At 32.2% G+C, this 25,351-nt stretch overlaps 1 protein-coding gene across 1 annotated transcript; it reads right to left on the reverse strand.

Annotated features, from left to right (window-relative positions):
• Positions 1-24,989: 24,989 nt before the first annotated feature.
• Positions 24,990-25,346, reverse strand: LOC149261253 (leucine-rich repeat receptor-like kinase protein CLV1B). Its single transcript, XM_089368298.1, has one exon. The coding sequence runs from the start codon at positions 25,344-25,346 to the stop codon at positions 24,990-24,992; it is 357 nt and encodes a 118-aa protein (XP_089224424.1).
• Between the last annotated feature and the right edge of the window lie 5 nt (positions 25,347-25,351).

Consider the following 25,351-nt stretch of genomic DNA (forward strand, 5'->3'; position numbering starts at 1 on the left):
ACAGTCGGCTGAGGCAATCTGCAACATTATTGGTGTTGCCCTTCTTATACTTAATGTTCAAATGGAATTGTTGCAGGTATGTGGACCATTTCTTATGGCGATCATTTTGAAACTTTCATTGTGTTTGTAGAACTACGAGAGTTGGTGGTCTGTGTGGATGAATGTTTCCTTCCCTATAATTTAATTCTTCCATTTTCGGTAGGTTTGTACAATGGAATACATCTCTTTGTAATAGGTGCGATACTTTCGTACTGTGTCTGAAAATGTCTCACTTTAATATGCCACTGGATGCCCCTACTGAGTAAGAACTGCACCAATATCATAGTCGGAGGCATCTATCTCAATATCAAACAGTTGTTGTAGGTTTGGTAATGTGAGTACTGATGCAAAGCATAGAAGATGCTTGAACTCAAAAAATGCCTTCTGTTGGGATTTAGAAAAAAATAGTTTTTCTTTTTCTCCACCCATGGTGACTTGACTCAAAGGCCAAGTGATATGAGATAACTCCAACATGAACCTGCGGTAGAAATTGGCAAGACACAAAAAGTTGTGGAACTCCGTTAGAGTGGTTAGGGCTGACCAATCCAGAATAACTTGTATCCTAGCTAGGTCCACATGCACACCCCACTCATCAATGATGTACACTAGATATTGAACCTGGGTCATACCAAAAGTGCATTTCTCCAGTTTGACACACAATTTGTGTTGTCACATGGTTTGGAGGACCTGGCATATATGGTGGAGGTGCTCTTCCAAACTCTAGATGAAGATCAAGATTTTGTCCAAAATTACTACCATGAATGAGTTGGTGAAGGGCTGAAAGATGTCATCCATCGGCCTCATGAAGGTTGTGGGGGCATTCATCAACCTGAAAGGCATGACCAACCATTTGAAAAGGCCCTCCTTGTATTTGAAGGCAATATTCCACACATTGGAGGGTTCGATTGGTATTTGGTGATAACCAGAATTCGAGTTAATCTTTCTGTAATATCTTTCCCCCTTGAGCTGGTCTAGAAGGTCATCAATCTATGGGATTGGATACCTATTCCAGACAATGATCTTATTCAATGCCTGACAGTCAATACAAAGTCTCCAGGTCTCGTCCTTCTTCTCTACCAACATGATTGGGCTCCCATAGGGTGATGAACTCAACCTGATGTGCCCTTTCTTCAATAACTCCTTAATCAGCCTCTTGATTTCATCATTCCCCAGAACATAGCATTGATAGATCGGCCCGTTGGGTAGTGGTGTGCCCGGGGTCAGATCGATGGAGTTCTTGACCTGACAGTGTAGGGGTACCCCTGTGGGTGAGGTGAAGATATCCCTGTACTCCTCAATGACCTTTTTCATCTGCTATTATTGTGCGGAGGATCCTTATCTGGAGGCCGCAGATGTGGCTACAACCTTCTTCTTTCCCTAAGGGTGAATCATAAGGAATAAAAATTTCCCGATCAGGGAAATGGTCTTACTGCATTGCTTTGCATAGATTAAAGAGATGCCAGTAGGCGTGCTACCGATGGTATCCTGTATAACTTATTTCCCAAAGAAATAATAATAGTGTGAGGCCTAGAATCACACACAACATGAGGCTTCCACAAGTATGGTTGGCCTAATAGTACATCAAAAACTTAAAAATAGGATAGACATCACACAATGCCTCAACTGTGAAGTGCTTAATTCTATAAGGAAGGCGACAATGCTGGCTGAAGCGAAGGTCTCATCCTTGGTGAAGCCACTGAATGGTGTACGACAATGGGTGTGGTGTGGTCGGTAGGCCCAATTGCTTCATGAACTTTACTGAAATGATATTCTTTAGGCTTCCATTATCAATAATGAACTATGGTGGAGAACCCTTCACCCACATCTGTGAGTGGAAGAGCCACTCCACCTCCTCTGGATCTTCAAGCTCAATCTTATGGAGATTAGTGGTGGAAACAGTGGCACTAGGCTTCGCATCAATAATTTTCTTCCCTTTGTCATTCCCCTTGTCGGGTTCTAACTAAGAGTCAAAACATGCATCTGACTCAGAATCTTTCAGTTTGGCCACCAGTGACTACTTGGCTCGACACTGACTTGTGTTGTGAGTGGGGTTCTTATGGAACTCACACCATTTCCCTGTGTCCTTATTAGTCTTCATGGTGTTGTTACTTGCTTGCAGATTCAATGGGTTGTCTTCCGTCATCCCACCTTGGCTTTGTCCTTCGTTTTGTGGTTTGGGGGTGCCTTTCCCTTGCTTCATATTCACATATCCAAAGTCTCGCTTTTTCTGTTTAAATTTATGCTCGATCTTGACAACATATCAATAGGCGACATAAAGCGAGGAGATGCCCAAGAACTCCATATCGTCCTGTATGTACTTGTGTATACAGTTGTTTGAATACCAAATGCCACTCAGAATCCTTGATACCCAATTTCGTGCGAAGGGTATGAAAAATATTTGTGAACTTTGGCACATCTTGGTACCTTCCCTACCACATCATGGTCCACTTTATGTATTTATCTTCATAGCTACCGACAAGGTAATATTGTTCCTTAATGGCATTTAAGAAAGAATTCCAAGTGGGCGTGGCTCAAAACAGTGAAGATTCCCTCTCGTCCTTTTGTTCACAGTAGGTTCCCACCTGTCCTTGACATGGGGAGTGACTTTGAGGAGTGAAAAAGTAATATTTTCCTGATTGGAAATGTCATGAATTAAAAAATATCCCTCAAATAGATTTAACCATCTATCTACAACATCTGCATCTATCTGGCCTTCAAATATGGGAATGTCAAAGTTGACTTGTACGTTAAAGGGAGTGGCTGCTAGATGAAGATGTGTTGCCTGGGGGTAGCCACCGAAGGATATGGGAAAATTTATCCATCATCGCGTTCCTCTATCGCTCGATGGCTTCCTCGAGCAACATTTTGGAAGGATCTCCTGCTCCCTCATCTTTCTTGTCTTCCACCATGGGAGGTCGTCGAGGTTTGTGAGGCTGGTCTTGCATAGGTTCAACCAGTTCAAGCCCTAACTCCTTATACCCTGACCTTGTTGGGGACATGCAAATAAAAATAGAGAAAGAACATATTTCTATGAAACCACTGAACTAGACTTATACAGGAACGCAACAAAATACATATACAAACATAAACACTGCGATGTAGCAGAAATAAAAATTCATTTCATTAATATCAAAGAACTGAAATATTCTTAGATACATAATGGAAATAAACTACCTCAGGCAACGGTAGCTTATCTATGAGAAGAGAATGTGGTAGCTACAAGCTTCTAAACTGTGTTACAATGAGGCTCAGTGGCCTTTTTATCATTGAGAAAAATGAGAAACCCTAAACATCCAAAAAAATAACCCTAGGAGATGAAGCACTGCAAACTTGTGGGCCCCATTGGGGTAAGTTGGAACGTCAACTTACCGGCATCGTAACTTTGGAATATGATTTCTGTTTGGCTATCATAATACCTCAATTCAAAGATCTCGAAGAGGAGGCCAAAAAAATCAATAAACTAGCTTGGCACTTTTCTAGTTTTTCCATTCTCTTTAAATAATTCTTTTAGTCCCTCAAAACGGCTCTAGAAGTTTATGACCCAAAAACAGCCAAAAATAGTAAGTTGTGCTACAATTAAGGAAACTTAAAAGAAATAATGGTGGGGATCCAAGTGGAATAGACGGGTGGTCACCAATATCCACCCGAATCATTGAAGGAGTCAATCCTGATCCCTAGTTGGTTATTGGGTTACGTTATAATTGAGCCACTAGGAGGAAAAATGATTCCATTATATTCTATTGTATCTTGTTCCATAATTGTAGAGAAAAGCAACTATGAGTGGGTGTGAGAGATCAAAACAAAGAGAGTAAGTGTTTTTTACTATCCTATAAGGCTAGAGGTGTTAGGTGATTCGATAAAGAGTGTCTTCATATTTGTGCTTGAATTATTTGCATTTAAGATAAAAGAGAGTAGAGCAACCTCACCTTCCAACCAGGTTTTATCCCATAAGGGTTTTCTAGAGCATATATTTCTGTTCATTGTGTGAATTTCTTTTTTGTTGCATTTTATTTATTTCATGCATAAACAACAAATCAATAATTAACAAATATAGAATCTAAATGAATTTAACCTTCATAATATATATTTTAGTTTATTTTTACTAGATCTATTATGATGAATCGTATTTAGTGGAATTTCAATGGAAGTTTATATGTTAGTTAAGAATATTTATAAATGAATACATCATTCCAACATACCAAACTATGTTAAGGAAGGAGGTTCAAAAGGTAAATGAAGCTAGAAAGGAATGCAAATAAATAATAATTATAAATAGAATGGATATTATTAGGGATAGAGGCCAAATTGACAGTAATAAATTAGAGTTTTGAACACTCGAGATCCTTTTTTGGAATTGTAATGGTTTACCTTGTGTAAAGGTTCTATATTTAGTTGGATCATGAGTGAAATTGATATTATATTTCTAATTGAAACATGGGAACATGATGAGTCTAAGGTCCTTGACATAAATAGATTCATCTTGTGGTCAACATGGAACAAGAAATCCTGTCATATTGTGATTGGAAGAATAGCCTATACTATATATATATATATATATATATGATATTGTTTCTCCTTATATTTGGTTTCATAAGATATATCCTCTTAATCAATACATTTAGATCGAAATATCTAACACTAATGTTAAGAGGATTTATTTTGCAATATGTTATTTCACACCTATTGATTCTATACTTGATAAGAAAAACAATCTAGATAAGTTTGTCCTTATAATACCCTAGAACAAGATACTCACATTCTAAAAAATTACAATAATATCCTCTTATTAGGAGGCTTTAATGATAGAAATGCAACTAACTAAGCTATTCTTCTAAGAAATGAATCCATACCTGATATTCTATGGCTAAATGAGGACTTTGTTTAGCTAGTAGAAGAAAAATAATTTTTGAAGACATAACCGATAATGTTTTTCATACTAAGCTAGTCAAGATTTGTAGTTCTCAAGACCTAATAATTTGCAGTGGCATAGTTAAGTAGCCAAAATCTAACCAGATAACTTGTATTAATGATCTTGGAAATAGTATCATGGATTATGTGATTTCCAATATCCTTGTTTCCAACCAAGTTGTAAATTTGACCTCTTAAATGACCTTGAATTTGAATTTTATAATAGACCTTTAATGTTAAACCTAAACTTTGTCATGCAAAAATCCCAATGCAAGAGAATGTTGAGAATAGAAGGCACCTATTTTTTGAAAAAAGTAAAGTTGATATATTCTTGGAGGATTTAAATAGGTATTTAAACTTACTGAATTATGAGGAAAACATCAAATATCTCTGTTATAATTTTACTACAATCCTCTCTAGTTTCGTTAACAAGTCCTTTATGGAGGTGTCTTGTAAAAAGAATAATAGAACTACCAACCCTTGGTATGATAATGATTATAAAATTTCTAGAAAAGCAATAGAGGTCTTTCTTATGAATATTTAAAGATCAATAAGATAAATATGTGTAAAGCCCTTATTAAAAAGAAGAAAATGCACTATATAAATAGAAAACAAGAGAAACTATTGCACCTATCTAAATCAAATCCTAGGAAGTTTTGGATGAAAATTCTATTTTGCAAAACTAAAGAAAACAAAATGGTTCCCTTGAAGAATTGGAATTCCCATCTTAATATTCTTTATGAATACCCTAACATTATGAGCACCATTTTGAATTTTCCTATAGAATACAAATATTTTCTTTGCAAGACATAGAGTTTGGAATTAAGTGGCTCAGTGTTAGGAAAGCTAAGGACATTCAAGGCTACCAAGCTAAATTTTTTAAAATAGGAGGGCCTATGCTCACTCTTACATTCATAGGCTCTTCACTTTGGCTGTGAAGTAAGGCTTCCCTAAGCCTTGGACACAAATCCTAATTGTACCCATATTTAAAAATGGGGACAAAATCATTCCTTCTTATTATAACACCATTATGTTTATCCCTACTTTAGCTAAGCTGTATGGAATTATTTTGGAAAAGAAGATTAGCATATGGATGGAAAACGATGATAAACGAGATAAATTTCAAGACAATTTTAGAATATATAATTCAACTACAGACCACCTTGTTACTCTCAAGATCATTGTATAGGAGAGACATGATAAAAATAATGTCCTTTGTTGTTTCATTTTCTTTAGAATTTTTTGACATCATTCCTAGTACAAAGCTTTGGAAGAGGATGCGAGAGATAAAGGTTCCTCTTGAATTCAGGGTTGATATGACAAGGTTGGATGATAATATTATTTCCAAGCTTAGGACCATAGAGGGTTGCTTGAAAGACACTAACTACAATATTAGAGTCAAGCAATGACATATACATTGATAAGTTTGAAGGATGTTTGGAAGAAGTAGGTTGTGTTGCCCCACTCTCATTGTTAGAGTCATCACTCTTATCCTTTATGTTGATGATATCATTCTTTTGGAAAGGGGTCCTTATGATATTGGGAAGAAACTAAAAGTCCTTTAAGGTTTTTGTTCCACGATGGGTATATGACTGCTAATAATAACAAAACGAAAGTCATGATAATTAAATCTAGAAATATCACATATGATACTTTCATATATAACAATGACAATTTGGAGGTAATTCCTTCATACAAATATCTTGGAATTGATATCCATCACAAGATTAATTGGAATTATAGCACTGAGAAAGGGATAAATAAAGGATGAAAAGCTTATTTTGGAGTTGAAAACAATTGTAATTTAGTGAAATTTTAGATATGGAATAATAATAAGAAAAAAAAGTCCTCTTTGGTACTTTCATCACCACTATGATTTTATATGGATGTATGTTTTGGGATGTAATATCTCTATAGATTCCTCAAGGAAGATGGAATAGATCCAAAATTAGTTTATAACCTATAATCTAAAGATAAAAGAAATACACCTTATTCTTTTGACCTCATCCAAGCAATCGTTTTACCAATTGAAAGCATGGATATGACTAGGTATGTTATGTATAACAAGAGGTTAAACAACATGGAGGACAAAATGTTTCCTAGTTTTTTTTTAATTCTAGCCAAAAACAGCTTGGCTCAAGCATGGATGACATAAGGATTCCTAGACTTGGCTAGACCATTGGGAGATAATGGAGGAAATAATTTTGGAGAATAAGGATAATATTAAAAATATTGTTACGTCAAAATTGAAGGAAAAATTAAGGAGTGAAAAGGAAAGAGTGAAATAGGAAACTAATATAATACAAGGAGATGATAAACCCAAATATTTAAAGTCAAACATATCTCTTTGTTTTGACACTAGGCGAACTTGTTCATTTCCAAAAACACCATGGGATGAAAGAGCTTGTCACTTTTGTGATGCTAATAGGGTTGAATAAGAAAATAACTCTCTTAGATTGTCCAACTTATATTTATGTTAGATCGAAATTTCAAAATGTTTGTCACACTACCAACCTTCTTGGCCTTTTAACTCAACAAAACTATGGACATATTGGAATGTTTGTCTTAATTCTTTTCAAGCATAGAAATAAAATTATTAAGAATTTCCAGTAATATCTTACCCTTTTAAGGCCTGATAGACCTTATTTGGTCTTAGTGGATATTAATCATCATCATTACCATAAATTATTATTATTAATAAATATTATTGTCATATATTAATATAAATTATTTCATTCATTTTTATACTATATATTACTAGTAATTATTTATGATATTTATTATTTATGTCCAAGAGTTTAAACTTATCATGAATATTTTAAACTTATATTTAATAATTCTATATTATAGTTATTTTCCCCAACTAGGTTGAGCCTAGGCCAAAGTCAATCCTAATGTTGGATTGAAGAATGATTTGCCCACCCATGGGATTTTGTTACCAAGATTGTGCAAGGCTCTATTGAGCTTGGATGCCCTAGTGTGGGATACTTTTTTATCCCCCATAGGTGGCTTCCATCCTTAGTCCCTCCCCATGAGATTTGAACCAGTGACCTGATGGGCACTAAACTCCACACAAACCAATTAGTATTCTAGTTTATATGGAAATATGATGCGGCATATACAACTTTGATGTATCACACATGGTTTATTATTTTATAATTTCTTTAGGAGGCCCATTTTTGTAACAAATTCTCTCAGTAGTTTGATTTCTCTACATTTTCGCCTTTTTTTGGGCAGATTTTCTAGTCAAATTTGGCCAAAATCAGGTAGGGATTAATTGAAATTGTAGGTTTGAGCTATGAGGTAGGCATATTTTCCTTAGGGGTATTTTAGGGTGTTGAATGCATCTATGCATTTAAAAATTCAATTTAAACAAAAAAAAATACAATATTGTGAAGAATTATATCATTGGATTCTAGCCAAAAAAGGCCAAAACATAGAACAATTAGACTAATGGTTGCAATAAAAAACATGTATCATTTTCCCAAGATAGAAGACTTATTTGATTATATGAAATGATCTAAGGCCTTATCCAAGATATATTTGATGTTTGGCTATCATAAGGTAAGGATTAAGGAAGAAGACATAAGTAAGACAACCTTTTAGACAAGGCATGGGCACTATAAATTTGTGGTGGTTCCATTTGGATTACCAAATGAATCAACTATTTTTATGTGCCTAGCAAATGGAATTTTCAAAAACTACTTTAATGAGTTTGTCATTGTATTCTTTCATTCCATATTTATCTATTTCAAAATCTAGGAAGAACATAAACAAAATTTAAGGATGGTGTTACTAGTATTAAGAGAGCATAAACTCTATGCCAAGTTAAGTAAATGCTTTTTTAACCAAAATCAAATCCACGACTTGGGGCATATCATATTAAAAGAAAGCATCTTTAAGGATCCAAATAATATATAAGCAATAAGAATTTGTCCAACACAAAGAAATGTCACTAAATTTAGATTATCCATGGGGCTTGCTAGCTATATTAGAATATTTATTTGAGGTTTTTAAAACATTGCACACCTAATCACTTCTTTGCAAAAGAAAGGTTTGAAATTTGAATGAAAAACAATGTGTGAAGTCAGTTTTCATCAGTGAAAGAATTTATTAGAAGTGAAACACTTTTTAAAATCACTGATCCAAATGAAGAATTTGTTGTGTGAACTCGAGTATGCAAAGAAGGGCTTTATGGAGTACTTATGAAAAATGGCCATGTAGTATGTTATGAATCTAGGAAATTAAAGGCACATGGGGAGAATTATGCCACTCATGAATTAGCGTTGGAAATCATAATATATTTTCTTAAAAAGTGGAGAAATTATCTCATGGGCAGGAGGATTGTGTTGAGGATAGACCATAGTGGTCTGAGATATTTATTTGAACATGCAACCTTGAATGTAGGACAAGTAATATGGTTGAAATTTCTTAGTGAATATGAATTTGAGATATATCATGTCAGAGGAAAAGAAAAAAAGTGGGTAATGCATTTAGTAGAAGGATATATGATATGCATGCTACAACCATAAGCATATACAACTCATCTATACAAATATAAATTGTAGAGGTTGAAAAATCAAATCAACAATATGTGCAAGTGAAGGAAATGTTATAACAAACAAAGTTACAGCCACAACATAACATTATGAGTTGAACGATGATCAAATTCCCATGTACAAGGACAAGGTTTAAGTGCCAAATTCACAAGAACTTAAAAAAATTAATTAAAAAAATGCATGATGTTCCTTATGTTGGATATCCAGGTTATTACAAGACTCTTGTGGCCATAAAAAAATAGCATTTTTTTCCAAGCTTAAAGAAGGATGTGGCTGATTATATAACTAAATGCTTGGAATGCCAAGAAATTAAGGATGAACATGGACACCAAGCTGGTTTGCTACAACCATTGCCCATTTCAGAGTGGAAATGGGAGATAATTACCATTGATTTCATCACTCAAATTCCAATAACAGTGAAGGAACATGCATCAGTCATGGTGGTAAAGGACAAGTTAATCAAAATAGCTCATTTTATTTTGGTTAAGATGAATCATAAGACAATAGACATAAGAAAAAATTATATGAAAGAAGTGGGTAGACTGCAAGGAGTGCCCAAGGCCACTATTTCAGATAGAGATTCTAATTTTACCTTGAATTTTTGGAAAGGATTATTCAAGGGGTTGAGCAAAAATTTGAACTTCACTACAACCTATCATCCACACATATAAATAGTTAATCATATTATTGAAAATATTGTGAGGTTGTATGTAATGGATAAATCATCCAAATGAGAAAAGTATTTACACTTAGTTGAATTTCCCTATGATAATGGGTATTAGGTATCACTAAAAATGAACCCATTTGAGATATTCTATCACATAAAATTCAATACACTATTCGATTGGTATCATCCAAGGGATAAAGTGGTGTTTGGGCTATAAATGCTCAAGGAAGTGGAGGAGTAAGTGACTAAAATCAAATAGAACTTGAAGGAATCTCATGATAGACAAAAGAGTCCAGTATACAAGGTTAGAGTAGCCAAAGAGTTTTAAGTGGGTGACCATGTATTTTTGAAAGTGAGGCCCAAGAGGAGCATATTGAAATTGGGAAGTTGCAACATATCGGTAGCTAGATTTTGTGGATCATAAATATACTTAACATAACTGGGCTAGTTGCATATGAGCTTGCATTATCCACATCTATGCATTTGATAATAATTTTCATGTTTCATTATTGAAAAAGTATGCACATGACTCTAACCATGTGATTGATTTAATTGTGATTCAAGTTGAGCCCAAATGGGACTTTTAGATAGAGTTGATGTGCATCTTGGATTGGAAAAGTCAAGGGGATCTTGAACAAAACCATAGGGTTGGTAAAGGTCTAGTGGAGTTGTTACAACCATTAGGATTCCATGTAGGAATTCGAATATGTTATGAGGGAGGCATACCCTCATCTATATATAAATTTTGTTGTGTATATTATAATTATGTGTGACCCCTCTATAGTATATGCACTAACGATAGTGGAAAAGTAAAAGAGAGGGGAATGTAATACCCCTTATTTTATAACGTACTTGTACATGATTTTATATAGGATGGTGTGTCAGATGATATGACCAACGACCCAACATATGTAATGTAAATAGTGCACAACATGTTATTAATAAAAATACATTGTTCATTGTGTGACAGAGGGAGGAAAATAGTGTGAGGGGATATGACTCCATGAGTGGGGAAAGACAAGGGATAAAGAGGCCAAATCAAATATCAATGTTTAATTTATCATAACCCAAAGTACACATACTTTAAATGATGTAAAGGATAATATCCTTGGGAATTGTGCAAGTAGTTAGGAAAGTGCCTAAGTGTTAAGATGGAAACATGCATACTTAACCTTTATTTTTATGAGTTGAGGGCATTTATTCATTCATTCTTGCATGTCATGCTTACCAATTTTGTGTGGTTGTATAAGATTAGTAAGGGGGACATTACAAATAGATAATTCATAGGGAAAATTGAGGTATAACTATCATTGAAGCATTCATGGTGTGCCAACATAGACATTTTATTGATTGGCCCACATTGAGGCCCTAGAAGGGAGAGATAACCCGAGGGAATATAGTTGTAGAGAAGGGGGATATCCTCTTGGGTTGTGTGGGTGAGGGGGAGAAGAGAGAACTTGGTTATTGAGATGGATAATAGTGAGTGAAAAAATTGAGAAGAGAGAACTTTGTTATTGAGATGGATAGTAGTGAGTGAAAAAACTATGTATAGGAAGGTATTTGGTTGAGTGATAGAGTGCTCCTTTTAGCTCTTGTGGTATCATATTCCTAAAGGGGTGACTTGATGTTGAGAGACTAGGAACAACAATGGTTAAGAGGGAGGAATTTTCTTAGTCAAAAATAAATTTGTGGAATTCATTAAAGATAAGTGTTTTATGATTTTTTTTTGTTCAATGTTATTATATATTACGTGTAATTTTTTTGTTTAATTATGTTATGATGTGTAAATATGGTTACCCATGTTATTAATTGTTATGCTTCAATCTATACATTTTTATACTTGCATGTTGTTCATACTTAGGGCACAATTTAATAAATTGGTACTAGAGTCAATAATTAAGGACAAAAGAGCCAGAATAAAAGGAACCCCAGATTTAAATGGTTCAAAATAAAAGGAATTGTAATGTGCCTTAGCCTAGAGTGACTGGGTATGTTACACTTGAACATATGTAGCTTGAAGAGAGTTTTGGTGTTCTGCGTGGATAGTTTTTTAATTGACATTTTGGGCTAAGTATCACAACCCGTCATTAGGAGATTCACATAAGAATCTTGGATATATCTAGCTGATCAATATGTAAATAAATAATATTTAATTTTTAAAGGTATAATGTTGACTAAATTAAAAGGAAGGTAAATTTAAAAAAATTGTTAATTAGAAATTAGAAGATATAATACAAATTAATATAATAAATAAAATAATAAATCAAGAAGATAATTAAAGATGTAACAACCATTAGATAATAATTAAGATAATGTAATATAATTAATGAGCTAATCATAATAATATAATTAAAATAATAAAAAACAAAACAAAATAATATAATATAATTAATAATAAATAAAAAATAAACAATATTATAATTAAAATAATAATAAATTATTCTAATAGAATCACTAAAATAGTTATAATATTAATTATTAATTGTAATATTAATATGATAATTGTAATACTAATATATTAATTGTAATAATAATTTATTATAATAATGAATATAATAGTTAATTATTATAATGATTATAATTATTATATTAATTGTGATTGCTAAGCTAATAAATATAATGATGTAATTTAAGAAAAAAATAATTCAAACGATGTAAGTGAAATAATATAATTATTATAATGAGGATTAATAATAAACATTATGACTAAAATAATATAATAAATAAAATGATATAATTTAAGAAAAATTAATTTAAATAATGTAAATGAAATAGTGTAATTAAAGAAATAATAATATGAATGATGTAAATTAGGTTAATGATGAGAATGATGTAATTAAAGATAGAATAATAATGTATTAGTAAAATTAATGCAACTAATTAATTAATGAGATACTAATTTAATTAATAAAATTAAAATAGATTAGAAATGATGAAGTTAATTGAAGAACATTAAAATTGATTAGTGATAATGAGATTAATAATATGGGACCAAGACAAACTGAGTTTTCATCCATCATCATGATTAAAGTTATTAGTGTTTTTTTATCTCTAAGGCTTCTCTAATTTTTGTTTTGGAATAATGATCAGTAGAAGCAATACCTTTGACATTTTCTACGTAAATGTGGTGCTTAGTAATTTTTGAGTGTTCAAATAATGTAAATTTCTTAAATCTGTCATGAATGATACCAACACCATGTTTTTTGAGCTTCGTTTGGACCGAGCGACCAATTTCACCAATGTAAACTTTTCTACATCCACAAGGTATCAAATAGATACTTTTGTTTCTTTTAGGATCAACTTGGTCGTTGGAATGGTCCAACATTTTTGTAAAGTGCTAGGAGGAGAGAAGGAAACCCTAATTTGAATTCTATTAAAGATGTTGGCTATCTTATCGGTAGTCCCTTGATATATGGAAGCTTGATAGTTTTGATGAAATCCTTCTTACTTATCTTTTTCTTATTGTTATTCAGAGACTTTTTGATAGTATTTCTAATAAGATTTTCGTTATACCCTTGATCTTTGAATACCCGAGTAATATGTTTGGGTTCGTTATTTAAGTGATCATTATCACATATTTTCTTAACTCTAATAGCAAGGTTGCTCATGACACCAATTTTTTGAGAGGGGTGGTGGTGGGAGTCCTCTTGAATGTATTTATCCATGTGAATTTTCTTGCGATAAATTTTATGAGCTAACCCACCATCTTGCCTTTTGGAGAGAAGAACGTCAAGGAATGGTAGTTCTCCATTTTCCTCTAATTCCATGTTGAATTTAATGTTGTCTGTTTGGTTGTTCATATGGTTCAAGAATTCAAAAAGTTTTTCCCTGCCATGAGACCAATTGAAATGGGTGTCATCCACAAATATTTTCTAGTTTTTTGGCTTTAGAGGGAAAGAGTTTATGACCTTTTCTTTGCAATCACTGGGGAAAAGCGTAGATCCCCCTAATCTTTGAATACTCTAGTAATATATTTGGGTTCGTTATTTAAGTGATCGTTGTCACATATTCTCTTAAATCTAATAGCAAGGGTGCTTATGACACAATTTTTTTGAGAGGGGTGGTGGTGGGAGTCCTCTTGAATGTATCTATCCATGTAAGTTTTCTTGCGATTAACTTTATGAGCTAACCCACCATCTTGCATTTTGGAGAGAAGAATGTCAAGGAATGGTAGTTCTCCATTTTCCTTTAATTCCATTGTGAATTTAATGCTATCCATTTGGTTATTAATATGGTTCAAGAATTCTGAAATTTTTTCCCTGCCATGAGACCAAATGAAATGGGTGTCATCCACAAATCTTTTCTAGTGTGTAGGCTTTAGAGGGAAAGAGTTTATGGATTTTTCTTGGCAATCACTGGGGAAAGCAGAGATCCCATAGTGATGCCATCTGTTTGCTCATAAATGTCCCCTCTATAACTGAAATAAATTGACTTCAAGCAAATTTTTACAAGGTCAATAGTTTCATCATCAATTAGATTTTTAATGACTTTTAAAGCTTCTTCCATCGGAATCTTAGAATATAATTTTGTTACATCAAAGCTAACAAGGATGTCAAATTCTTTTAAAGAGGTAGATTTTAAATTAGATATAAAGTGAGTAGATTATTTTATGATATAGCTTGTTTTATTTACATTGAGGACCTCATAATCTAACTTGAGGGTGGCATCCATAGAGGATTGTCTATAGTGGAGTGAAAAATCACTCACTAGTTGCCGATTTCCTTGGACCAGCTTATTCAAAGATAAATGTCCAATATTTGTGTTGAATTCTTGTTTATAATTTTGCAACTAAGCTTTTGTTTCTCTTATGTATTGATTTATAAATAGAGTTTATGAATATATGGCATTGTATGCATGATTTTTGCATTATATGGATAGTTTTGTAATTAATATTAGCTCATACTTCATTGTATTGAATTAGATTTTGCATTCAAGCTTTACTATTCTTTTGAACTAAGTTGTGATGACCACATTTAGTTCAAAGTATCGTTGTAGGTTCGTATGTCTAAAGGAAAATTCCAAGTCAGAACTAAGTAGAAGCCCATAAAATGGTTTATTTTCCTAGTTAATTATCTCCATTCAAAGTACTCCTTTGAATAGGCATGTATGCCTTGTAGTATTACTTTGGAAGTTGCTAACTTCCCTTTGTTAAATGTTAAATTGTTCCTTCAATTTGGGTTTAATTCCCTTTTCCTTAGATTGAATATGCTTCAAATAGGCCTAGTTCCCTTGACTTAGAAATCAAAACCTTGTTAGATTTTGGTTGAAAGCCTAATAGGGAAATTTGAATGTTTGTTTCTTCAAATATTTCCCAATGGCCTATTGGGGAAATTCAAAGGTTATGTTTGAGATACTGGGTTGTTGGGACATCTTGTGTTTTGGCATGATGGACTTGATAAATTATTTTCTTTGAAGTTGAAAATTTATCTTTCAAAGAGGTCTAACAATCTACAAGGGCCTTTCAAAAGTTATTTTTTCAAAGAGGTGCCATCAAACCGCTTTTGATGATTTGGGATCAATTTAAAATGGTGATGTATAAGTTTCCATCAAATTGGACATAAATGAGATATGAAGACCACATGGATATACTTTAGAAGAAATAAGGGAGAAGGTAAAAGCATAAACAATAAATTCCATATATTGTGAATTTAAGTGTGAAGAGAACTCTACTCTATGAACATTATGAAATGTAATGTCCAAGCCATGTAATAGAGAGGATATTGGGGTGCCCACCCCAAACAAGATCAATTGTAGCTTAAGTGAGACTGCAAATATCTAACTCCATATATTTGAAAAATATTGAATAAGACTATCTCAAATACAATAGACATGTTTGTTAATGGATACCCAACATAGGTGAAATTAAGGGAGCAAAGCTTAGAAGGAGGCTCAAATATAAGACGAGAGTGGGTATATAAACACCCAATGCCCTTGAAAGAGTGGTCGTGGCCAAAATATAGAGTATTGATAGCTAAATTATAAGTGAATATTGGCGTGTGAATAACCAACTTGAAAATATGATACTCAAAATAAAGAAGTCAGAGGATTAACAAATACTCATCTCAGCATAGGGTTAACCCTATGCACAACATCCTTAATAAATATAGACAAGAGGTTATAATAGATCATTAAATAACACCTCCCCCTTGTAAGACTGAGTGCAGGTCATATAAAGATAAAACTTCCCAATAACATCACAGTACCACGACAAATGCAATTCCATAATGGAGCAAGGGGGGTCTCCAATGAGGTTCTAAAGGAGAAGCCATTGAATTGTTCTACATAGAAGATGTCCCATGAGGAAAAATAACATGGTGTGAAGTATAGATATCCACACAATAGCAATGGTCCAAGTGGATATTGGTGGCCACCCGCCTATTCCACTTGGGCCTACAGTTGGTTTCATCCATTTCCTTGTTTATTACAACATTTACTATTTTTAGCAGTTTTTAGGGTCCTGAAATTCAAGAGCAGTTTTGACCCCATAAATGGCGTTGTTGTTGTTGTTGTTGGTTTTTTTTTTTATATAATGTCCGCAACGCTATGGGCATGCCACCAATCATGTAGTACTCGAATAGATATTTCCAACACGGTATAGTACATGCCAAACAAAGATATTATGGCTAAGTTACGACCCTGGGAAGTTGGCTGCCCAACTAACCCCAACGAGGCCCAAAACTCTTGCATTCCATCTCCTGGGGTTAGGGTTTTGGTTGTTTAGGGTTTTCCCTTGTTGATCAATATAAATAGCCCCTTGAACCTCATTGTAACATAGTTTAGAGCCATGTAGCAGCCACATTTCTTCTCAGAGATAGGCTACCATCGCTCGAACTAGTTTATTTCCATTCTGTTTGTAAGCATATTTCAGTATTTGATATTAATGAAATGAAGTATTATTTCTGTTGTATCTCTGTATTTAAGGTTATATTTGTAATTTGTTGCGTTCATGTTTAAGTTCGGATCAAGAAATGATCCATTGGAATAATTTGATAATTAGATGTTGAATCATCACTAAGTTAAAGTGGGATAGATCTTGTAGACCTTTGAGTTGAAATTGCATTAAAGGAGTTGAGATGGATCTTCCTTCATAAGCATATGACAACAGGTTTTTTAGAGTCACTATGAATCACTCTCAAAGGTTGAGGAGTAGGCCTTGTGTCACCAAATATAATATTCAATATAAAAGTACCAATCCTCAGAATATGAAGAATATCTTAAAATGGGGTGGAGTCAATACTAGTAGTATCATCCATTGAATCTGATATAACTTGAATTGCAAAGTTCATTTCCATATTTGTAACAATATGGTAGTCATCGAGTCCATAAAATAGAAGTCTCCATGATGACCCTAAGATAACCTACTAAAGAGGTGAATAAGGGGTTTGAAACCATATAATAACAACAATAAAAAAATGCCACTATGAAGCAATCCTTTGTTTAAATAGAACCGATGTTTCCTGTTTGCATATTTTTTGCTGAAAGAGAGAAAAATAAGAGTGTGCTACCCTCGAAGAAGACACATTCTTTGCTAAAAATCTCCTTATATCCATTGAAAGAACCAAAAAAGTGCCAAAGAAGAAAAACATTAGCAAAATAAAGGGTAGAAATTTTAGAAAAATTATGCATTGTACAAAAAATATTGTTCCTAACTTCTAGATCCAAAACTAGCACTTGTCAATTTTTATTGGCCACAACTCGAGATCCACTTCAAATGAATAGTTGAATAAAAAAGAGAAGTTCACATTGGCTCTGATACCATATTGAAATAACAAGAGATGGGGATTGACTGAAATTGTCAATAAACCCTAAATCAACATGAATAATAAGCACATCAGAAAGAGAAGAGAAGGGAAGTAACCCATGAACATAATAAACATGAGATATTATGCTCGTAATCTAAACTAGCACAACCATATAAATTAAATGGTTGGTAAATGTTGATAGACACCCATCCATAATAAGCAACAAAACACTTACTTCATGATATATATCAGATTTCCAAGATTAAAAAAAATGTTGATACACATCAAAACACTTAGCCGAAGATAATTAAATGGTTAGTAAATGTTGATACACATTAAAACACTTATCTCACGATACATCTCACTTTGTCAAGATTAAAAAAATAATAAAAAATAATAAATTATAATTTTATTGTAAAATATTATTATTATCATTAATTATAAAAAATTAATATAGGAGTTGAACATATATACATTAAAAAAAAACATATAACAAGATTTTTAACCATGGAGATTCTTAACTTGTAAATAGGCTTTGTTACAAGACCATGCGCCAATATCATGGCTTACTAATACCACATGCCCAAAAAGCCATAACTCATGTTGATATGACACATGTTAGTATGTCCTTTTTTTTAATTAATTAATTTAATTAAATGACAGAAAGGGCATAACTACGTTTGAGATGAGTCTCAACCTTTGATTTGTGAATACTACTATGAATATTTGAAAATATTCTCTTGAGGTTAAATCTCTAACACCCACTTAATAATTAAATTAAAATTTGGAAGCCATATTCCAAAATACACATGCCTATAAGCTTAATAATCACATTCTTAGCTTAAATAATCAATAATTATGAATCAATATGATTAACTAGTGCAATGAAAACTTTAGTCATCTTGAAGAAACACCCCGCTCCTAGAGTTGTGTATTTATGTACGACTCTAGAAGGGAAGTGTTTCTTAAATAAATATGACACACCTTCATAATGGGGTTATGAATTCACATAGGTGTAGTCTACTTGTTAGACTGTTTTGAAAATTTTAAGGCTATATTTTCCACTTGGGATTGATTAGAATTTACTAAAAATTTCTTGAAATCATAAATTTGAGTTGTGAATTCTCTACCATAATACCTCAAAAATTTCTCACTATACTAAATTCATATATACAATAAAAAACACATTTAAAAAAATAAAAACAAAAAATATTACAAATCTAAAAATTATTTCACCTAATTCCAATCCAAAACTCTAAAACATCTAAACAAATTTATTCATATAACATTAACACATAACTCATATAACATTAACACATAACAAAAAAAGAGAAAAGAAAATCAAATCTTAAAAGTTAACACTATTCCAATTAAAAAAACCTATTTATAAATAATTAAACATTCTTTAAATAACTAACCATTAAAGCAATTTTAATGTATCTAATTCCCTTTTATCCCAATCAACCGAAGTTTTGAATTCCAAACAAGGTGTTAGGCAACTAATTTAGCGACACAAACCAAACACGAAATAGTTATGAGACGCATAGTTTATGGCATGAATCAAATCACCTTTAACAAGGAAAATATGATCCTAGATATCACTTTAACGTATTTACTCCATAGATTTGAGTCAGTCACCAAATATAAATTTTAATATTTTCAATTTAACTTTTAAATGTGTTATTGAAGTTATATGTTCAAATTCAGTGATGGGTGGAGTGAGTTGATTTACAACGGTGTAAATTTTACTCGTCAGATCTTTATTTAGAAATGAGTTTTTTTTTTTTTTTTTAATCATATACCATTTTAATTATTATTATTTTAGTTATTATTATTATTTTAATTATTATTATTATTTTGTAATTAAATTTTTATATTAAAAAAATTAATAATTTAATTTATATTTTGTTAATTATTATTATTATTTTAAATTAGAATGAGAATATAGTATTTATATGCAAGTTTACGTTTGGCTCAGAACAAAAAGATTATGTAGCACATGATAATATAGTTTTTCATAATAACGTAATATTAATATATTTAGCTCTAAGGAATATAAGAGGGTTTAATTAGGCAATGGATTTTTAAATCTCCCAATCTTAATTTACACCTTTTATTGGTACATAGGTCTACCTCTTTGTTAAGATTATGGAAAACATGGGAATATGCTATTGAAGATGACTTTTCCACTACTTTCCTAATTCTTTTCATAAGACTTTCTAATGTTTTGTGCGTTGGAAAAGAGCCCTTCACCAAATATCGAATAAAGAATCTCCCAAAACAATCCCTTGATAGAAAGCATAAGCTTTAGCTTAATTGTTTGTCAAACATTTTAAACCCATGAATACTATACAACTTTAACTTCCTTAAAACTATACAACACCTCTCCTCTCCTCTCCTCTGCCCTCCCCTCCCACCAACCATTCTATCATATTATTATTTCACAATTAAAATTTAAAATATATATATATTTTTTTTTTCCAGAATTAAAATTTAACATATTAACTTTTTTATTTCACGATTAAAATTTAACATATTAATTTTTTAAATGTTAAAAATTAATTAAAAAAGAAAAAACAACTAATTGAACTATCACAAACGCCTAAAATCAATTATTCGCCTTCATCTTCATACGATGTTAATTGAGCTTCACAAATGCCTAAAATCAATAATTCGCTTTCATCCTCCTATTTAGATAAACGCTTTTGTTTTCTTGGTTATATAAATAGATTTAGCCACATCATTTTGAAATCGGAGTGGATTTTTTTACACTAGTATGAAAATGTTTATAATATTTAAGATGATAATAAGTAATATTAAAAAAAAAAATACAAAATTAAAAAATCGTTATTAAATGTTTTTTTTGGTGTTTTAAATATAGAGAGTGGTGTTTTATATATATAAAATGGTTGTTTTTAAGTGTCATTTTTATATTTTTTGGTGAATTTTTGGCAGTCTGAAAAGTTTGTGGTTAAATCTTGATTTGTGTTGTTTAAACTAGTTTTTTGACTGGATATATTAATTCAATACCCTCAAAAACCCTTGGGGCACTTAGATTGTGAAGAGTTCACCTGTCCATGTGATTTCAATGATTCCTTATAGAATTCTAGACAAATTAGATTGGAAAATAAAAACCTGCTATAATATTTATGATGATAATAAGTTAATTTTGTTTTTTAATAAAAAAAATCAATGATATATTTAAAATGATTAATTTAGTGTTTTTTTTTTTTCCGAGGAAATATCTAGGCATATCTATAGAAGAGATTACATCTTGTTGGCTTATTAACAAAGCCTTATCTAGGCATATCTATAGAAGAGATTACATCTTGTTGGCTTATTAACAAAGCCTAAGCCCAAAGGCTGTGAGGAGAATCGGCCCTGTGACCGACCATTAGTGAGGTGCTTTAGCAATAGAACTCAGCCAACTCAGCTAACCTCTGCCTATCGATTTAGTTTTTTAAAATATAATTTTAACATAGGAGAAAATTTAGACTATTATTTAATATTTTCAGGTTCTTGGTTTTTTTAGCTATATGAAAAAACGAATATCTAGTAAATAAAAAAAAAAAACATCATACAATATAAATAAATTATTATCAAAATAATTTATAATTAACGGTAGCTATATAGGCTAAATTGTTAATTAAGTCTGATAAGTTAGTATGATTGAAGTTAAATTGTATTCTTTTTTTTTCAGAGGAAAAAACGAGATAGATTATATTAAGGAAATATAATGATCTAAATACAAACAGAATGCTGTATGATAACCAGTCCAGCAAAGAGGCTATCTAAATATTGATCCATATGAAAAAGAGAGGATGAAGTTAAATTGTATTCTTAGATGTTCTGGTGAACTTTTTTTAATTTTGTTTTATATAACATTGATTCCTTCGTACTTCAATCCCACTTTCTTTAATTCTAAGAATAGTTATAAAGCATATAGGTGTGATTTTGAAATAGTTGAAATTAAATAATAAACAAAAAAAAAATATTAACTATTATAGTTATATTTAATTTGATTTCTTTGTATGTGAAGACAACAAAATATATACATTGTTTATTAAATCTTATCTATTCATCTAATTTATTATTATTATTATTATTTCTAAAAAAAATATTTCAAAATAAACACCAACATAATAATATATAAATATATAACCTATAGGGTTAGTTCAATTAGTCAAGTCCCAATGATTATAGTACTTTTGCTATCTTTTAAGTGAATCTACTTAATACAAATGTTCCATAAAAATAAGATAGAGTAAGAATTCTATTCAAAAAATAAAATAATACTTTTTAATATATATATATATATATATATATACCTTGTAGTCTAATTTATAAATGAAACGACTATTTTTTGGAAATTTTTAATCAAAATCCAATAGAGATCTGCATAATTCAAGCGCCCCAGGGTTTTTCAGTGTGTTGGATGTGTTGGATCCATTTATACATTCAAAAATATATTTTGAACAACAAAAAATCTTGAAATTGTATTGCCAGATTTTAGTGAATTCTGATAAAAATACTATTTCGTCTATAAATTAGACTACAGCTATATATACACTGCACAACCAATTCTACTCAGAAAATAATATAATTATAGTGATTAGAATTAACAAATTTTGAAACTTGAAAATTTTATTGTGAAAAAATAGCTATTCCTTCTAGGAAATAGATTATTGCTTATTATGATTTTCAAAAAAATAGGTAGCGCAGATTAATTTTTATTATAATTTTCATAAAAATAATTAATGTGAATAGATTAATTTTCATAAAAATAATATTTTTAAATATGAATAATTTTTTAACCAGAGTTTAATATGATCCATCAACATTTTTACAAATTTTATTTTTATATTAAAATTTAAAAAATAAATCAAATTCAAATCTTCAAACTAAAAATAGATATAATAAAAAAAACCTATAACTGGATATAGTTACATCAGTACAATTGATTTTTTTGTTTTGAAAGACCTACCTAACAACTCACATCTAAAGTAAATTTCTTGCAGAGTAGGCATTGGGAAGAAGGGCCGTCTGAATGCCCTTTATTCCACACCTTAGTGAATCCCCATATTGCAGGAGCTCTGTGCATACTGCATACACATCCAAGGATACACGTATGCACATGTAACACAGACATTGGGATAAGCAGCTCCTGCCCGGTGGTTGTCAGCATTTGAGTTGGCATCTGGGTAGTAGTAAAATCTCGGTAATCAATAAATTAATCATAATAGATTTGAGATTAATAATATATATAATGTAGAAGAAGATAACACACTTTTTATTTAGAAAATTTAGCAATGTATTTTTTGTTTGTCAAGTGGTTTGAGTTTTTTTAGAGATTACATTAGGCTTGATCTGTGGCTTGAGAAACCTCGACACAGGGCATCTAAATAGTCAAAATCACTGGAATATCGCACCCAATCTGGACCAATCCGGCTCTTAACAAAACTGGATTTTTACCCACAGTTTTAAAAAATAACCTTCACATTAAAATCACTTAACAGTACACCCATCACCATCTATTCTAACCCATGATCAAATCTAACAATATAATTAAAAACTACAATTTTTTTTTTTAATTACTCACGACAATTACATAAACTTCAACATCTGAATACAACACCAAATGAATTCAACCTTATTTATAAAAAATTCATTACATAAACTTCAGCATGTGAGTCCAACACCCAAATAGATAAATTCAACCTTATTTGTTAAAAAATTCTCCATTACATTTCAAGAAAATCTCCGTTACATTGATTAAAAAAAAACCTTCCTTACATTTAAAAAAAAAAAATTTCCCTCCCCTACATAATAAAAAACATATTATTTTATATACTTAAACTCAGACATAACAATATGCCTTGTAACACAGAGATGGGAATAAGCACCCTCTCCTGCTGCTCAACATCTGAGTAGGCATCTGGGTAGTAGTAAAATCCTGGTCATCCACCGGGAGGAAAATTGGATTGCTTGTCTGAGTGAAAATTTAGTAACATTCTGTTTCCAATCTCTAATATCTTTTGTAGGCACTTAGGGTGAGCCTCTAGGTAGGCTGCATAAAATCATGGTAATCATCGCTGGAGGTAAAATTGGACTGCTTCTATGAGTGGGATTGTGCAACATTCTGTTTCCAATCTCTGATACGCTTGCTGATTTAGAGTCGGCATCCAGAGAAACGTAGTAAAATCTAGGTAATCCTCGCTTGAGGAAAATATGACTGCTCAGAATTGAGTAACACTCTGTTTCCAATCTCTGATATGTTTGCTGATTTTGTAGGCAGTTAGGGTCGGCATCCTGGTAGGTGGAGTAAAATCTTGGTAGTCTTGGCCAGAGGAAAATTTGATTGCTTGGAATTGCTTTAACATTCTGTTTCCAATCTCTGATACGTCTGCTGATTCTGCAGGCAGTTAAGGTCGGCATACTGGTAAACCCAGTAACATTTCGGTAATCTTGGCCAAAGGAAAATTAGATTGATTGGAATTGACTAACATTATGTTTCCAATCTCTGATATCTTTGCTGATTCTGTAGGCAGTTAGGGCAGCAACCATGGCACATTTCGTGTCACTGATACTAGTTGTCAATAGATCTACATAGCCTATTTTATCATGCATAGTTGTTCTGCCTCTGCTCTCAGATTATGTTTCCAATCTCTGATATCTTTGCTGATTCTGTAGGCAGTTAGGGCAGCAACCATGGCACATTTCGTGTCACTGATAATAGTTGTCAATAGATCTACATAGCCTATTTTATCATGCATAGTTGTTCTGCCTCTGCTCTCAGACAATTTTCCCTTCATAAATCAGCTATAGTTCTCAGAGATCAATAACAGTACAACACTCCATACTCTGTGCTTAAAGATTACGCAACCCTTTACTAAAACTGGGTATTGCAAAACACACAGCGACTCAAAACAAATAAACATCTGAAACACAGGTATTCCGAGTTACCTGAGTGATGCAAGAACTTGTAGGGCTGAAATCTCCAACTTGTACTCTATTCAACAAAAGATTCCACAGTTATATTGTTGGATTTCATGTCGCTATGATTGTTGGATTGGCTCAATCATGGTGAAGATAGCGCAACCCTTCAGCAGCCTCCTCTGCGATTTTATATCTGTTATCGAAATCCAGATGACCGCCATTGGTTTCAATAGAAGCTTCCCTTGCTTCCCAGAGGCGTGCCATCAATATGACCATGTCCCCATGGTGGATATTGGCCAGACTCCGGATCTGCAAAACCCCCTTCTCATTTGAAAACCCAGTCCCTGTGAGTTTCTTCACTGCAACTTGTTTCCCGTTGCCAATGATCCCACAAAGTAGCGGCCGGCGCTTGATCGGTTGACCACACCATGGCGAAGCTTCCCCATCTCCATTAGCTCTAGATGATGCAATCCATGGAAAACAGACAAACCCCATGCCAC

Source organism: Pinus tabuliformis, chromosome 6 (genome assembly GCF_031772625.1).
Source record: "Pinus tabuliformis cultivar Carrire ecotype Pingquan chromosome 6, CPIR1, whole genome shotgun sequence".
Taxonomy (NCBI): Eukaryota; Viridiplantae; Streptophyta; class Pinopsida; order Pinales; family Pinaceae; genus Pinus; species Pinus tabuliformis.

What these genes read in the sequence shown, in the direction of transcription:
- LOC149261253 (XM_089368298.1), bottom strand. Translation starts at nt 25,346, where the DNA reads ATGGGGTTTGTCTGTTTTCCATGGATTGCATCATCTAGAGCTAATGGA.